Genomic DNA, 18,526 nt, shown 5'->3' with positions numbered 1-18,526 from the left:
TTACCTTTGCAACTGGTTTATTTCACTTGGGTTTTCATAATTTCATATTAATTTTATATTACTTTATGCTTTCAAGGCTCATCAATGTTGTAGCATGGATCAGAACTTAATTCCTCTTTATGATGACTGAGTAACGTTCATATGCATATGTATACGCACAAAATATATACACACACCACATTTTGTTTATCCACTTATCTGTTGAGGGAAACTTGGATTTTTTTCACTTTTTGGCTGCTGTGAGTAATGCTGCTACGAACACAGATGTATTTGAGTATTTGTTTTCGGTTCTTTGGGGTATATGTCGAGGAGTGAAACTATTTGTTCATACGATCTGTGTTTAACTTTTTGAGAAATTGCCAAACTTTCCCACGGCAGCTATAACATTTTACATTCCCACCAGCAATGAAAGAGTGTTCCAATTGCTCTACGTACTTGCCAACACTTGTTATTTCTTCTTTCCTTTCTTTCTTCTTTCCCTCCCTCTCCTCATCCACCTCGTCCTCCTTCTTCTTCATATTCGTCCTAGAGGCCATGAAGCAGTATCTCATTGTGGTTTAGACTTGCATTCCCTAATGGTTAGGGTCATTGAGCAACTTTTCACGTGTCTATTGGACATTTGTACATCTTTTTTCGAGAAGTCCTTTTTTCTTTTCAAGTCCTTTCCTCATTTTTGAATTGTTTTCTTTTTTGTTGTTGTGGTCGAGTTGTAGGAGATATAACTATATCTTTCTATGTATCTATATATAAATATAAATATATATAATAAATATATATAAATATAGAAATAGAGATAGATAAATATAGAGTTAGATATTCTTCATATTAAACCCTCATAAGATACATGATTTGTAAATATTTCTTCCTTGTGTTATATTTCCATTCTCTTGAAAGTGTCATCTGATGCATAAAAATTTTTACTAAGTTTTAATGAAGTCAAATATATTTATTTTTTTCTTTTGCTGCCTGTGCTTTTAGTGTCATATTTAAGAAATTGCCAATTCCAAAATCATGAAGATTTTCCCTTATGACTTCTTCTAAGAGTTTTAAAGTTTTAGGTCTTTTGTTTAGGTCTGATTCATTTTGAGTTAATTTTTGTATATGGTATAAGGTAAGGGATCAATGTCATCACTTTGCATGTGGATATCCAGTGTCCTTAGTACTATTTGTTGATGTGACTGTTCTTTACCTATTGAATGATCTTGGAACTCTTGTCAAAAATCAATTCACCATATATGGGAGGGTTTATTTTGGGGCTATTCATTCAATTCCATTAGTCAATGTGTTTATCCTTACGCTAGTAACAGTGTTTTGATTAACATAGATTTGAAGTAAGTTTTGAAATCAGGAAGTGTGAGACTTTTCCAACTTTGATCTTCCTCAAGATTGTTTCAGCTATTGAGGGTCCCTTGTAATTCCACATAAATTTTAGGATGGGTTTTTGTACTTCTGCAAAATACGACACTGGGATTCGATAGGGATTGCTTCCAATCTATAGACTGCTTTTAGGAGCACTGTTTATTAATTTGCTTGGGCTGCTATCACAGAATACCACAAAATGGGTGGTTTAAGCAATAGGAATTTATTTTCTCATAGTTTGGGAGGTTAGAAGTCCATGATCAAGGTAATAATCAAGCAAGTTCAGTTTCTGGTAAAAGATTTTTTCCTAACTTATAGATGACAGCTTTTTCACTGTGTCCTCACTTGGCCTTTCCTTAGTGTGTGTGTGAAGAGAATGAGTTTTCTGGTGTCTCTTCTTATAAGGACACTGATCCTATTGGATCAGGCCTTATTATTTTTGTTTTTTAAATTTTTTAATGTTTATTTATTTTTGAGAGAGAGAGACAGAGTGCAAGCAGGGGAGGAGAAGAGAGGGAGACACAGAATTCAAAGCAGGCTTCAGGCTCTGAGCTGTCAGCACAGAGCCCAACACGGGGCTCAAACCCACAAACCATGAGATCATGACCTGAGCCAAAGTCAGGTGCTTAACCAATTGAGCCACCCAGGCACCCCACAGGCCTTATTTTTATTATGTCACTTAACCTTAATTACTTCCACAAAGGACCTATCTCCAAATATAGTATATTGAAGGTTAGAGCTTCAACATATGAATTTTGGGGAAACATTCCATCCATAACAGTTCTCCTCTTAGCATTATTAAGTCTTCCAACCCATGAATGTAAATATCTTTCCATTTATTTGTGTTTTCTTTAATTTATTTCAAGAATGTTTTGTAGTTTTAAGTGCACAATTTTTTATGCCTCCTTAGTTTAATTCATTACTAAATAGTTTTTTATGCTAGTACAAGTGAGATTTTTAAAAATTTCCTTTTCAGATTGTTCATTGCTAGTGTATAGAAATGTAACTGATGTTCGTGTGTTGATTTTGTATCCAGTGACTTTGTTGAGTTTGTTGCTCTAAGCTATTTTTTGTGTGTAGATTCTTTATGGTTTTCTATATATAAAATCATATCATCTACTGAAAGAAATAATTTTTTTTGTTCTCTTCCAATATGGCTTCTTTTTATTTCTTTATCTTGCTTAATTGCTTTGGCTAGAACTTCCAATACTATGTTAAACAGAAGTGGTAAAAGCAAACATCTCTTTCTTGTTCCTGATCTTAGAGGAAAAACTTTGTCTTTTACCCTTGAGTATGTTACCTATGCGTTTTTCATATATGGCCTTTATAATGTTGAGGTTTCTTTCTATTACTAGTTTATTGGTTTTTTTAGTCATGAAAAGGTGTTGGGTTTTATCAAGTGCTATTTCTGCATCAATTTGGATTATCATGTGTTTTGTTTTCCTTTGTTCTATTAATGTGGTATATTACATTGGTTGATTTTCATATGGTGAAACAACTTTGTATTCCTGGGATAAATTCTGCATAGTCATGGTGTATAATCTTTATAATATGCTGTTGAACTTGTGTGTTCATATTTTGTTGAGGATTTTTGCATTTATATTCATAAGGACTTTAGCCTATTGTTTTCCTTTTTTCCCCCAATATTTATTTATTTTGAGAAAGAGAGAGAGAGAGTGACTAGGGGGTGCAGAGAGAGTGGAAAGAGAGAATCCCAAGAGAGCCTGACATGGGGCTCTATCCCACAGATGATGGGGCTCTATCCCCAGATCATGACCTGAACTGAAACCAAGAGTAGAACACTTAACCCACTGAACCACCCAGGCACCCTTATAGTTTTCTTTCTTCCAGTGTCTTAGTGACCTCATAGAATGCATTCCTTCTTCAATGTTTTGGAAAAGTTTAAGCAGAATTGATGACTATTTTTTAAATGTTTTGTAGAATTCATCTTTGAAACCATTTGTTCTGTATTTTTCTTTGTTGGTAGGATTAATGATTTATTCTCCTTACTTGTTAATGGCCTTTTTATAATTTTCTATTTTTCCTTGAGTTAGTTTTGTTTGTATTTTTCTAGGAATTTTCCCATTTCATGTAGACTTATCCAATTTGTTGCATATAATTGTTCATAGTATTTCTGTAAAATAGCTAGTAGTATCCTATTTTAATTTCTGGTTTTGAAAATTTGAGTCTCTCTTTTTCTTAGTCTAGTAAAGGTTTGTCAATTTCATCGATATTTATCTGAGAATAAATTTTGGTTTCATTAATTTCCTCTGTTGTTTTTTATTCTCTGTTTCTCCCTCATGTAATCTTTGTTATTTCTTCCTTATGCTAGCTTTGGGTTGCTTGTTTTCTTTCTAGTTCCTCGGGGTATACAGTTAGGTTATTGATATATTAGTTTGCTAGGGCCACCATAACAAAATACCATAGGCTTGGTGACTTAAACAGCAGACATTTATTTTTTCATAGTTCTGGAGGATATAAGTCCAAGATCAAGGTGTGACTACGTTGGTTAACACTGAGGCCCCTCTCTTGGGCTAGCAAACGGCTGCCCTCTTGCTGCCCCTTCACATGGTCATCCCCGTGTGTGCACGTGTCCCTTGTGTCTCTACATATTCCCTGCTATTTTTTTAATGTTTAGTTTTGAGAGGGAGGGGAGGGGCAGAAAGAGAGAGAGAGAGAGAGAGACAGAGACTCTGAAGCAGGTTCCACACTGTCAGCACAGAGTCGACACCTGTCTGTAACTCACCAACCAGAAGGTCATGATTTGAGCTAAAGTCAGATGCTTAACCGACTGAGCCACCAAGCTCTCTTCTAAATATCCCCTTCTTATAAGGACACCAGCCAGATTGGATTAGGGCCCACTCAAATGGCCCTTTTAATGTGTTCATTTTAACATATTCACCTTTCAAAGCCCTATCTGCAGACATAGTCACATTCTGAGGTACTAGGGGTTAGGACCTCTATGTGTGAATTTGAAGGGGTGACAGTTCAGCCCGTATCACCATTCTTTTACTTTCAATTCTTTTGTGTCTTTCAATCTAAAGTGAATTTCTTGTAAACAGCATATAGATCAATCATTTAAAAAAATTCATTCTACCAATCTTTGTTTTAATTGGACCGTTTAATCCATTTACATTTAAAGAAATTGTTGGTAAAGAAGGACTTAGTTCTGCCATTTTTGTGTGTGTACCTTTTTTTGTTCAATTCCTACATTTTTTATTTATTAGATTATTTTATAGTGTATCGCTTTGATTCCCTTTTTTCCTTGTATGTATATATTTCAGTTATTGTAGTAGTAGTTCCCTTGTGAACTATAATTCACATTTTGAACTTATAACATCCTAGTTTGAATAATACCAATTTAGTTTCAATAGTATACAAACACTGTGCTTCTATACAGTTTTGTCCTTCTCCCTTTATATTGTTATTGTCCCAGATCACATTCCTATACATCGTGTGCCCCTTAACATAGATTTGTAATTACTGTTTTATACATTTGCCTTTTAAATTGTAGTTGAAAATAGAGGAATTACAAACCAAACCTGCGGTAATACTGGTTTTTATATTTACCTGCGTAGTCACTACTTTTTTATATTTTTATCAAAAAATTTTTTTTTCTTAGTCACTACTTTTATCAGTGTTCTCTATTTCTCAGATGACTTTGAGTTCTTGTCTGGTGTTCTCTCATTTCAGTCCAATAGACTCACTTTAGCAATTCTTGTGAAGCAAGTCTACTAGTAATGAACCCCTTCAGTTATTATTTATCTGGAAATGTTTTAATTTCTCCTTCATTCTTGATAGTTCATCTAAGAAAGAAATCTTCGTTGAGAGGTTGTTTTTTCCTTTCGGAACTGAATATGCCCTTTGGCCTCCATGATTTCTTTTTTCTTTTTTTAAACAGGAGGTGCTTTTTTTGTTTTTATTTTTTTGTTTTAGTAAAGAGCGAGACTATGAGCAGGGAGAGGGACGGAGGGAGAGAGAGACAATCTTAAGCAAGCTCCATGCTCAGTGTAGAGCCTGATGCAGGGCTCAGTCCCATGACTCTGGGATCATGACCTGATCCCAACCAACTGAGCCACCCATGTGCCATGGCCTACGTGATTTCGGATTAGAAATCAGCTGTTAATCTTGTTGAGGATTCCTTGTATGTGACAAGTTACTTGTCACTTGTTGCTTCTAAGATTGTCTTTTTTTGTGTGTTCTGACAATTTGATTATAATGTGTCTCAGTTCTACACATCTCTTTGAGTTTATCTTGCTTGAAGTTCCTTAGGCCTCTTGGATGTGTGTATTCAAATCTTTCATCAAATTTAGGAAGTTTTCAGCCATTATTTTTTCAAAAATTTTTTGTCCCTTTCTGTCTCCTCCTGGAACTCCTCTTGTGCATACTGTTGGTATGCTCAGTGGTGTCCCCCAGGCTCATAGGCTCGGTTCATATCTCCTTTTTTTTTTCTTTCTTTACCTGACTGGATAATTTTGAGTGCCTTATATTCAAAGTTTTTTGATATTTCTTCTGCCAGCTCAAATCCTTTTGGCTCCTGTAGTGAATTTATTATTTTTTTATTTATTGTATTTTTCAGCTCTAGGGTTTCTATTTTGTTCCTTTTCATAATTTTGATCTCTTTATTGCCATTCCCTATTTGTTCATAAATTTTTTTGTGTGGTTTCCTTTAGTTCTTTGTCTATGATTTCCTTCAGCTTATTAAGCATATTTAAGATAGTTGATTTAATGTCTTTGACTAATATTTCTAATGTCTGGGCTTCCTTAGGGATGGTTTCTAATTATTATTATTTTTTTTTTCTGCGAATTGGCTTTACATACTTGTTTTTTGGTATGTTTTGTATTGTCTGTTGAGGACTGGACATTTTGAGTATTAGTATGTGAACTCTGGAAATCCGATTTTCCTGCTCCTCAGGGATTGCTGATTTTTGCTTGTTGAAGTTTGCTGTCATCTCTTTAGTGATTTTTCCAAACTATTTTTCAAAGTGTATTCCTTGGAACGTGTGGTCATTGAAGTTTTTATTCTGTTATCTCTACAGCCAGCCAGTGACTTGAAGATTTTCTTAAAAAAAAAAAAAAAAAAAAAAAAGTCTGTCCCTTTAAATCTTCCATAGATGCTGTGAGGGGAAATTGCTGCAGTTCTAGAAGGCCAGTCTCCACCTGTCTCTCAGGGAGCTGGTAGACTGACCGAAATGTTCCGGAGGACAAGGACCTTACTGCTCACACTGGCATCAGCCAACCACTCCAGGAATGGTGGCTGCTAATCCCACAGCTGCATGGTGGGGTGCGGGCTGAGGAATGGGGCATGGCAGCTGGTTCTCACCCCTCCCCACCCCTACCAACAGTTGGTGACCTTTTCCTTTATCATGCACTCTCCTGGTTTTTTAAAGTTCAAGTTCCAGAGTTTCAATATTGTTGACTCTGTGAGTGTTTCCGTTTCCAACTGACAGTTGTTTTTGTTTGTTTGGTTTTTAGGGTTATTTATTTTGAGAGAAAGAGAGAGGGAGAGAGAGAAGGGGAGGAGCAGAAAGAGAGGAAGAGAGAGGATCCTAAGGAGGCCCTGCGATGTCAGCGCCATCGCTGAGCCCCTCTTGGGGCTTGAACTCACGAACCATGAGATCAAGACTGAGGTGAAACCATGAGTTGGACACTCAACCGACTGAGCCACCCAGTGGCTCTGACAGTTGTTTTGATGAAGGGACTGATCCCTAGGGCCTTCACTCCAGCATTTTGCCTCATGCCCTTCTGAATCCCTCCTTTTAAAATTTTTGTTTTTTTCCATAACTCACTTTGAGTTTCTATTACTGGCATCTGAGAGATGGCAGCAACTGTAGCAACTGCCATGCTTGGTGCTATGTATTTTTCAGACTTAAAGATGATTTCATCCCTTTCCTTGGAGGGGAGGCTGAAGTGTACAGAAAAACCATATACGACAAGGATTCGAGTGATCAGTGACAACCCTAAGGATAAGCAGATGAAGTACCAGGGGAACTTCATGGAAGGGATGATTTTTTGACCTTGGGGTTAAGGATGAACCTCCTATAGAATTAAAAGAACCTCATCTAAGGTCTTTGGCCCTCCGTTGACTCCAAGATCCACAGACAGTTCTGGTCCCTGCCTTGATCGCCTCTTCCTTCTCATGCACAAGGGAGGGCCTGGTACATGGAAGGGGGTCAATAATTTTTGCTGAAATTTAACTTTGTTTTATTGAAGGTGTTTTGGGGTGGCTGATGTTCACCTGGATGAGTGATTATAATTTGAAGGATTTTAGATGGATAGAGGAAGTTTTCACTGTCAGCTTTTATACTTGTGATCACCATCATTCTTCAAGCCAACCCTGAGGCAGGTATAGCTCTAAGACTTGTTGTACAGGAGAATGAAACTCAGCAGGTTAAGGGTCTTGCCTAAGACTTGTCAGCAGGCAAGTGGCAGAGTTGGGACCACAGCTTGGGTCTGTCTGGGTTTTACAGTTCAAGTTCTTCTGCTGTTACTTCTGAGAGCTCTTAGGACTGAGTGAAGGAAGCAGCAAATGTTCATGGAATGTCAACCAAGTCCCTGTTCTCATGGAGCTGGTGTTCTACTGTGAAGAGATGGTAACTAGTATAGAAGCAGATAAAATTGGTAATCCTAAAAAGGGATAAGTGCTATGAAGAAAATTTAAAAAGTGAGGTGCTGGAGGATGCTTGGAGGAGAGGGGAGGGTCTTCTACAGACAAGATATCAAGGAAGCTTTTTTATTTGAATCGAGGCCTGAGTGATGCAAAGGAGTAGACCATGCAACGATCCAGCAGAAGTATTGCAGGCAGCAAGATCAGCCAGTGCCAAGACCCCAAGGCAGGAGAAGAGCGAAACCATTACAGTTGGTATGAGTGGCAAGGGGGCTTACAAGGCAGTTAGAAAGGTGGGTCAGATATAATACAGAATTCTAGTAGGACATCTGGATTTTATTCTAGTTGCAGTGAGAATTCATGGAGGGCTCAAGCAGGGAGAGTGATATGATCTGGTTATTTTTAAAAGCTCCTTCAGGCTGCTGAGCTGAAAATAGATTGGGGGTACATGAATCAGAATCTTTGGCTGCTGGTGACATAAAATATGATGCAAACTGCCTTAATCTGTCAGAAAATTTACTGGCCTCTTTAACCAGAAGTGCAGAGGTAATGTAGACTTCAGAGCTGGCTGATTCAGCCCTGAGTCCAGGGCTATGATATAGTCAAGAACTCAAGTTCTGTGTCTTGGCTCTGCTGACCACAGACTCAACTTCATTGTGAGGCTAAGAGGTGTCCGGGTGGTTTTACTAGAGCTGAAATACACAGGGCCATATGCCCTGTACTTCCCCACCAGGGATGGATAGATTTTTTTTTTTTTTATGGAAACACTTCCAAAGAATGAGGGAGAACTTTTTCAGAAGCCTTCAAGGAAATCTGTTTGTGAAGTATCACATGCCCTTTCCGGAATCAACTATTTACAGGGAAAATGCATCATGCCTTTAGACTGGAGCTGGGGTGGGTCAGCTTCCCAAAGGCACAGGAACTATGTGGGCTAGGGTAGGCCATGTGAAGGAGGGGAGATAGACAAAGGGCAGCTGACAAAGTCCATTACAGGGGCAAGAGTGGAAGCAGGGAGGCCAGAGAAGAAGCTACTGAGGTAGGTGAGGATAGAGAGATGATGGTGGAGATAGAGGAGGTGGTATGAGAAACATTCCGATTCTGCCTCTTTCAGAGGTGTTGACGTTGAATATGCAGTGAGGAAAAGAGGAATTAACATATACCATTTGCCCAAGTTTTCCTTGCGTCTTTCTTTGAAGCAAATGGAAAAAGGGTGTATCTGGACTGGAGAGCTGGCCAAGAGAAAGGGAAGAGAAACTGCAAGAAGGCATACAAAGGTGTAAACGGCAGATACCCCTCAGCCTATTCCCATCTGTACAACGCTAAACAAACAGGATCCATCGCTACTGTTAAGAACTGGAGCAGAGGTGGTGCTTAGGGCATGGCCAGTTCCGGCTAGGAAGCATTAATTGGGTGCCTACTGTGTCCAGAGGCTGTAGGAGAAACAGAGCATAGTTCTGAAATAAGAGAAAAAGTGTGGGCTAAGTTATCCTTGGAAAAATCTCTTAAATAGTCCAAACATAGCACTATATTAATATAAGCACAGTAATTAATACACACGCAAAACATAATTGCATATTTTAATTCATTAAACAGGCACAGGAAAGAGTTGAACTTGCTAAAATTAAATTATGTTCTTACAAAGCAGCTTTGGTTCTTGAATTAAGCTTCCACCTCCAGATGCAGCGCTAAACGACTGGAAGACGAAGGGGACACAAGGCTCACCTCCAGGAGCACTCACTCAGCGTGGACCCCGGATAGAATGAAAGCTTCCAGAGGCTACAATGCAGCGCAAACCTCGCGGGGTAAGCCCGCCTCAGCCGCGTCACTCCTGCACCACGTGACCCGCTAGGGGGCGGGGCCAGGGGCGGGGGCTCCGCGCGCGCTTCCCGGCGTGCCGCGCGGGGCGGAGCGAGGGGCGGAGCCTACGGGGGAGGCGCGGAGGAGGCGCGGCCGCCACAGGACGCCTGTCTCGGCCCGGCCACCGGACAGGCGCCTCCGGCTTTCACCGGCCCGCGTGCTGCTTCGAGCCCGCGGCGGCGGCGGCGGCGGGCGGCATGCGCGTGTGAAATGCGGCCGTGGGCAGCCGGGACGCGAGCAGCGGCCGCCGCGGCAGCGGAGAAGACAGGCGCGGCCTCCTCAGCGAGGGGCACGCAGTGCATGAGGGCGAGCACGCGGGTGCTGGGCAGCCGCCGGCCACGCCGCCTCCATAAACATTTGTTTAGGACTCGTTCGCCCCGCTGAGGTCCCGGCGCCTCCACCATGGAGGCCCCGGCCGACCCCGGGTCCCACGCCTCGGCCTCGGCCTCGTCCTCGGCCGCGGCGCCGCTGCGCGCCCCGGAGGTGGCGCGGCTCCGAGAGGAGCAGGAAAAGGTAACAGGCCGCGCTCCGGGCCCCGCGCTTCCGGCGGTGGTCTCGGGAGGCGCCCGCTCCCCGGCACATCCTCGGCGCCCGGCCCCCCCAATCTGGGGCTGGGGCCCTCCTCGGGGTCCGCCTCCCCCGCTCGCCCCGGCGGCCCCCTCCTTCCCGCTGTGGGCCGCAGCCCTCTGGTCCCGGGCCCAACTCGATCCTGACGCGGTACCGGGAAGGAGCACAGCCTCCAGGCTTGGAGAGAGAAAGTGTTGGGAGAAACTTTTGTCACGTGCTTTTGTTGTCTTTTGTCTGGAGCCCTTTGACCTTCAAGGGGAGGGAAGGGATGGGAAAGAGGGAGGTGACTATCCCTTTAAATTGCGTATCAAAGTGAGTTTTTAGACCTAATATATGCGTGGGAATTTTTTGGTTTGGGGTACGCGGTCAATGGAGGGCTCACCTTAGTATCTTAAAAATCGTTGCTAAAATATATACACATTGTTGCTCTTTATCAGGTTGCACGCAGTGATAAACAACTTGGTTGTTTAGTGTTGGTCAAAGTGGAACGCAATTTTATTAAATTTTAACTTTAATCGTATAATAAGTTTTAATCTGCCAGTGTAGGGAAGAAAATTTTGCATTTCCTAGTGGGATTGTATATGAAGAAGTATGTCCGATTTAAGAAATACGGTGTTGTTTAATTTGAGTATTTTTTCCTTTGGATTTTGTAGCATTTCAGGTTGTCGGTGTCTCCAGAAAGTTTGAAATTCTTACTTTGAAAAGCAATATTTACTTAAAATGTCTTATGTCTTCTTGAGAGTATCATGGCTAAAAGGGTTAGGAAGTTGTTTCAAAAGTGTAAACAATGGGAATCCCTAACTTTTGAACATTCCTGTATAAAAATAACTACTTGCATAGGTATGCAAATATACTCAGTTCATCTAGATGAGGGGCTTTTCACAGAACCAAAAAAGAATCCTGGTTTGCTTGGAAACCACCTGTTAGGATGAACTGTGGGGATCTTTCCTACTTTGTTCTGGTTCTAAATTATTTTATACATTGAATTTCCTTTTCTGAGGGCCATTTTCTTTTTCTTTTTTTTTTTTAACATTTTTATTTATTTTTGAGAGAGAGAGAACGATTGGGGGAGGGGCAGAGAGAGAGGGAGACACAGAATGTGAAGCAGGCTCCAGGCTCTGAGCCCAACACGGAGCCCAACACCCAACAAGGCACAGAGCCCAACTCACAGACCGTGAGATCATGACCTGGGCTGAAGTCGGACGCTCAACTGACTGAGCCACCCAGGCGCCCCATAGGGCCATTTTCTTCTAATGTCATGTACAACTGCTGGGTTTTAAACTTGGCTTTTTTTTTTTTTTTTTAATCCAACAAGTATTGTGTTATTTAAATTATAAGACGTTAATAGATCATAATTTTTCCTTTTTGAAGAGAAAAAGAAGAAAAGACAGCCCTTCTTGAAATTAATTTGTTCATTTTTGGCAAAATTATTTCCATTTTTTGCTTTTTTAGGAAATTTGAAACAGACCCTCAGAAGATGGTGTTCCCATTGCCTACTCTCTCTTTCATAGTATAACACATGCATAATGCTCACTTGATATGTTTCCTTCCATTTGTCATTGTAAAAGAGAGATCGTTAGTTTTATTCTAATGTTAGTGTGGCTGAAATACAAAGGATACATTTTGGGGTGCTCTGAACAGCTTTCTGGTGTAGTATCTAGTTACATTTGAAAACTGTCTTTTCAGTTACAGGCCTGTAGGAATCTAAATAACTATTTTCAGTAGACATTGACTATGTTACCAAATTACTTTTCTGTATTATGTTAATGTTTTGGCAGTTAAAGTAAGCATGTGCATGTGTGTCATGCGTGTGTAAAATTCCCAGTTGATAAAGCCCTTCTGTAAATAGACTGCACAGTATTTTACAGGATTTGCTTCAGTGAACAGTAGACCCATAATGCCACAAAATATCCTAGTTAGATAGCTATACTTCAATTATAGTTTAGTATAGGAAAACTGTATATAGTAAATATTCAGTTATTTTGTGAGGGACTTTATTTAGGCTTTAAGACCAACCCAGCTAACTCAGTAAAATAGAAGTGTTTTGACATTCTTGGAATGAAAAAGGGAAGAATGTCATTGTAGCTTTATATTTGTGTGGCCCTTAGTACTTTTTTTTTTTAAATATAAATCCAGCTAAATGTGCTTTAGGACTTGGGTTTTTGCAGTGGTTTTCCCAGTGTGAAAGAGAATTAACACCTGAAGAAAATGACTTGATTTTTTTTTTTTTTTTTTTTTGGTACCTAGCCAGTAGGCTCTAGATGCAGAGGAGAGAAATTAATTCATTACATACAAGGATACTTTAGGTTTTGGGCCTTATTTTCACTGGGAGCCTTGGTTGAGAAGACTGTTAGGTTAATATGGCTTAAATGTTGCTCATCAGGTTTTTTTTTTTTTTAATTAAAAAAATTTTTTTAGTGTTAATTTTTGAGAGAGTGAGCGAGCACGAGTGGGGAAGGGGCAGAGAGTGACTGACTCACAGAATCCGAAGCAGGCTCCAGACTGAGCTGTCAGCACAGAGCCCAATATGGGGCTTGAACCCATGAACGCTGAGATCATGACCTGAGCAGAAGTTGGTCGTTTTTAACTGATTGAGCCACTCAGCTGCCCCCAACTTATTTTTAAATTCAGCTGAGAAGTGTAACTCTCTCTCTGTTTTCCCCTCATTTATACTTTGGAACACTGAGTAACAACGACAAAATTAGTGACTAAGGAAAAAAAACAAAGGTGGGGGATGCATAAATGAGCCCCAGTAAATGACAACATCTGTAATAAATGGACAGGATCAAATATTTTAACATTGTTTTCATTTATAGCATCAATGCTGAAACACTTTCAAAAACATTTAAAATTAAAAAAAAATCTGTTTATTTTTGGGAGAGAGAAACAGAATGCAAGCAGGGCTCGGGGGTGGGGGGGTGCAAAGAGAGGGAGACAGAATCCAAAGCATGATCCAGGCTCCGAACTGTTGGCACAGAGCCTGACGAAGGGTTGGAACCCACAAACTGAGATCATGACCTGAGCCGAAGTTGGACGCTTAGCTGACTGAGCCGGCCAGGCCCCCCAAAAACATTTTTTTAAAGTTAAAACCTGTTAAAACTTTGATTTAGCCAAAAAAGATGCATACAGAAAGGTCCCCTGCAGCTTTGTTTATAATAATGAAAAAACTAAAAATCCAACATTAGGGGATTGATTAAATAAATCATGATACGTATGATGAGCTTTTATGCAGGCATTAAAGATTATAGAGCAGTATGAATAGTGTGGTTATAGTTATGTTTATATGTAAGTATTCACAGTTTATATAGGAAAACACCATTAAATGTTTTAAAAACAATTTCATTTCTTATTTTACTAAAAGTGAGTGAAATTGGTTGAGATTTTAGCTCTTTGAATAAAGGCTGTTGATAAAACTTACTTTAATTGTAATGAAAACTAGGATGTTGTATCTTTAACTGCTGAATACTTTTCTGGGCCTGAAAAGTAACTCTTGGCTTGTTTGAACACCGGTTCATATGGTTTATTTCTTGGTTATTTCAGAGTTGATAGATATGATTTATTCAACATCTATTCCCAGTTGATTTCCTTTTTTCATTTTTCCTTGGAGGTTTTAGTCTTAATTCTCTGTCAAAAGATTACAGGGACAAGAAAGAACTTCGCTCATCTTTTTTTTTTTCTTTTTCTTTTTCTTTTTCTTTTTCTTTTTCTTTTTCTTTTTCTTTTTCTTTTTCTTTCTCTTTCTCTTTCTCTTTCTCTTTCTCTTTTTCTTTTTCTCTTTTTCTTTTTCTTTTTCTTTTTCTTTTTCTTTTTCTTTTTCTTTTTTACCAATGTTAGTAAAATATTTGGTGGAAAAATGTGAGCTACTTAGGAGCTTCTCTAGACTGACCTATGCCATAAAAGTTCTGATTCAGGACTGTAGTGGGCTGTTTTTGTAGGGAACTTTCCTCATACTCAGATCTTCTTAAATCTGGTTCTGTCTTAGAATTGCATTATGTTGAAATTTTGGTTTCTTTGCTAAGGTGATATTTCCACAATATCTGCATTTTATATTTCCAGATCTTACTATCTTTTATTAGCATAATTACTGAGATTTTATTGTAATGTGAAAAAAGTGGTATATAGTATTATTTTCATAGGTTTATTTGCTGGAGAATAGTAACTTTGGAAAATTGATGAGAATAATATTTATTATTTTGCTATAATTACTGCTGAGTGGCTCATATAATTGTCAATTGGAGTTTGGAATAATTTATTCTTTCCTGATATAAAACCTGGGTTATTAAATGCATTAACACTAAATATCTCAAATTCTTCATAAAGTGGAACAACTAATTTAACTTAATGGAGGGTTTTCATATTTCTTATGATAAACTGAACTGCATATAGTTTACGAAACTGTCAGTCATGTACCTCATACAACAGCTGTTCTCTCCACGCCCAGAATCCAAGCATATATTTTTTCAACAAATACTGAGCACTTCTACATGCCAGGCATATATCCTCCACATGGCAGACAAGTACCTACTATATGCCATCTTCTGCTGAGGACACAGTAAGAAACAAAAATAATGTCCTTGCTTTCACGGAGATTACATTCTAGGCATGGAAGAGGCCCATTTAAAATGTCAGATGGTTTGTGATAGGTAAGGCTAGATAGAAGAAGAAAGTTTTGGTAAGGGAGGGTATTTTGGAGAGGAGTTTCTAGTCAGGGGCAGTCAGCTCAGAATGAGTCCAGGTGAGTTGTAAGGATTTTGGTTTTTATTTTTGTGAGATGAGAAGCCATTGGAATGCATTTTGAGAATCGTACTGATCTTAAATTATAAGCATCCGTTTCTCATGTGTGAAGAAAGGGTGCGATAATGGGATTGTAGGGTTGTATTATATATAATATAAAATAAATTCTTTGTGTGCTAGGTGTTGTGAAAGATGTTACAAATTTGATATTAGAATCTTCATGGACTCTCTTAATTTTTCAGGTCAACAATTTTCGGTTGTTTGTACAGTTTTTGCCCTGAACTTTCTAGTGGGGTATTGGTCTTCAGTTCTACTTATAATACTTGTTTTCTAAAGTGGTGATACCAATTTACATTCCTTGTCAGCAGCAGGTGAAAGTTCCAGCTGTTGCACATCCTCATCACCACTTGGTACTGTTTGTCTTTTTCATATTTGCCAGCCATTCATATTTGCTAACCGTTGGTCACTTTTTCAAATATTTTTTGGCTACATGCTTTTCTGTTTGTTTATTTTTGGTAAAATACCTGCTATCTCTTGTCCATTTTCAGTTGGGATGTGTGCCATATTTTAATTGATTTGTAGCGGTTCTTTATGTACTTTTGATATGAGTGCTTTTTAGGAAAGTTTTGTAAATTTCTTCTCTAGTCTGTGCTTGACTAATACTTTATACTGGTGTCCTTTGATGAAGAGAAGAAATTCTCAACTTTATTTATTTATTTTAATACAATTTATTGTCAAATTGGCTCACATACAGTGTGTACGGTGTGCTCTTGGTTTGGAGGTAGATTCCCATGGTTCATCGCTTACATACAACACCCAGTGCTAGAAATTCTCAATTTTAAAAAAATGTTTATTTATTTTTGAGAGAGAGAGCTTGCACGCTCCATCAGGGGAGGGGCACAGACAGGGTGAGAGAATCCCAAGTAGGCTCTGTGCTGTCAGCATAGAGCCCCAAGTGGGGCTCAATCTCACGAACCATGAGATCATGACCTGAGCCGAAATCAAAGTCAGGTGCTTAACCAACTGAGCCACCCAGGTGCCCCAGAAATTCTCGGTTTTAACAATCCTTTATTTTTATTTTTTTTCAAAGCTCTTTATTTATTTTGAGAGAGTTTGTGGGGGAGAGGCAGAGGGAGTGGAGGAGAGAGAGAATCCCAAGCGGGCTCTGCATTGCCAGTGCATAGCCCTATTGTGACCTGAGCCAAAAGACAACTTTGGTTTTAGTCTTTTGATAGTTATTAATAAACATTATGAAACAGTATTTCTGGAGGGGAAACTTTTTTTTTCATTATATTAGACCTGTCCAGATTGGAGTACAAGACAAGAATAGTTCCAAAAACACTGGTGGGGAAAGGGCAGAGAATGTGCAGAGTCTATGTTTGACCATAACTGATTGGTTTTGTCTTCTCGTCTAATGTTTTTAGTATGGATTTAAAAATCTTTTAGCTTGTATCATTCTTTCCTTCGTATCCACATTGGTGAATTAGTCTGCCCAATGGCAGTTTTTTCTTTTTTAAGCTATGACTGTTTATTTTGAAAAATTGTAAAAACAACAGGAAGGTTGAGAGAATAGAGTCATTAGTAATATTTTGTACCATTTGATTTTTCTTTCTGTGCCTTTTTTTTTCTTGTTAAACCATTTGAAAATAAATTGCAGACATCATCACGCCCCTAGTACTTAAGCACATATTCTTTCAGAACAGGGTCATTTTTCTACATAAATATAGTATCTTATTTTCACACCCAAGAAATGAACATTGACATACAATGTTATTTAACATACTCACATTTCCTTAGTTTTTCTAAAAATGTTTTTTATAACTCTTTTTCCATCCAAGATTCAATCAAAGATTGCATTTGGCTGTTTTTATCTCTTTAGTTTCCTTCTACAGCAATCTCCTTGCCGCCTTTTGTCTTTATGAAATTGGTGTTTTTGAAGAGTTGATGACAGTTTTCTCATAGAATGGCCCACAATTTGGAGATGTGCAATGAATATAATCATGAAAACACAACATTAAGCATTTTTGGTTGGATACTACATAGATGATAACTTCTCACTGCATCACAGCAGGAGACACGTGATGTTACTTTATCCCATTGTAGGTGTTGCTGATTACTTAAGGTGGCATCTACTAGATCTTTCTACCATAAAACTACCTGTTCCCTGTGTAAGAAATAAGTGCTTTAATGGTAGTAATGCTTGAAGACTAAATATCCTGTTCCCTCACAGCGTTTTACCATGGATGATCCTTGCCTGAATCAGTTACTATATTAATGTTAGCAGATTGGTGATTTTCTAATTATATAGCTGGCATTTTTCTGTAAAGAAGAGAGCGCTTCCCCCCTTTTAGCATTACTATAAACTTTTGTGTGTGTGTTTTTTTAAATGTTTGTGATAATTTGCCATTATTCCTTCTGATGCTTAAATTGTCCCAGTTTGTCCAGTGGAAGCCCCTTTCAGCCAGTTCCTGCATCCCTTTGGCATGTTCCATAATTCCTTGGTCATTCATTACCCTGCTTTTGGGCACAAGGTATTCCAGGCTTACCTTGTAGTTTTCTTGCCTTAGTCCTGAAATTGACTATTTCTTCAAAGAACCTTATTTCTTTTTAATGGGAAATGCTTAGAAACCAATCAAGATCAGGGCCCCAGTAGTGCTCATCATACTGGGATAGTATTTCATCAAGGCTTTTCAGTGGACAGTGCTAAGGAAATACATTAACCTTTAGTATGCCAGGAAAAATAGTCATCATCTTTTGCATGTCCCAGGTCCAACAGATCCTTTTTACTTTTTATTTCTTGAAGTAATTTTCACAAATGATATATAGAAGTAAGAGTAAGAGATAGTGAATAACAATTTTACTACATTTTTTTTTCTTTTAATTTTAGCCAAAGAGAGAGAGAATGCGAGAGAAGGGCAGAGGGATAGAGAGAGAGAGAGAGAGAGAGAGAGAGAGAGAGAGAGAGAATCTTAAGCAAGCTTCACGCTCAGCTCAGTGTGGAGCCCAACAAGGGGCTCGATCTCATGAACCACGAAATTATGACCTGAGCCGAAATCCAGAATCAGACACTCAACCAGCTGAGCTGCCTAGGTGTCAAATATTACTAGATAGTTTAATAAGAGTTTAAATATTGTGGTTCTCTTTGTATTAAATAAATTTTGGTATACAGAGATCATAAGAGATTTAAGAATACTGCCACATGTCCTTTTAGAAAGGTAGGATAGTCCAGGCTTTTGCTGCCTGCTATATTACATGATGAAATTCTTGTTGAATGACAAGAACTGGATGGGAATGCTCTATTTTCTTTGTGTTCTTGGAAGTGTATCATTGTTCATTCATTGATCCTCCCCCCTCTTATTCAAGTCAGTCATCCTTTATTCATCATCCTCTATATTTAAATAT

General features: G+C 38.8%; 1 protein-coding gene across 4 annotated transcripts in view; it reads left to right on the top strand.

Annotated features, from left to right (window-relative positions):
• URI1 (URI1 prefoldin like chaperone) overlaps positions 1-18,526 on the top strand; it is a 101,441-nt gene that overhangs the window by 7,388 nt on the left and 75,527 nt on the right. Inside the window, exon 2 of one of the 4 annotated variants that reach the window (XM_019819664.3) lies at positions 9,644-9,768. The exons of 1 other annotated variant lie outside the window; for it this stretch is intronic. In XM_019819664.3, the coding sequence (XP_019675223.2) occupies positions 9,748-9,768 (21 nt within the window). In that variant the 5' untranslated portion in view covers positions 9,644-9,747. Of the gene's footprint in view, positions 1-9,630; positions 9,769-9,897; positions 10,337-18,526 lie in introns of those variants that run through there. 2 more of the 4 variants (XM_023245900.2, XM_011289974.4) reach the window with 2 other exon arrangements.

Source organism: Felis catus, chromosome E2 (assembly GCF_018350175.1).
Source record: "Felis catus isolate Fca126 chromosome E2, F.catus_Fca126_mat1.0, whole genome shotgun sequence".
Lineage (NCBI taxonomy): Eukaryota > Metazoa > Chordata > Mammalia > Carnivora > Felidae > Felis > Felis catus.
This window is presented reverse-complemented; position numbering and strand designations above follow the sequence as displayed.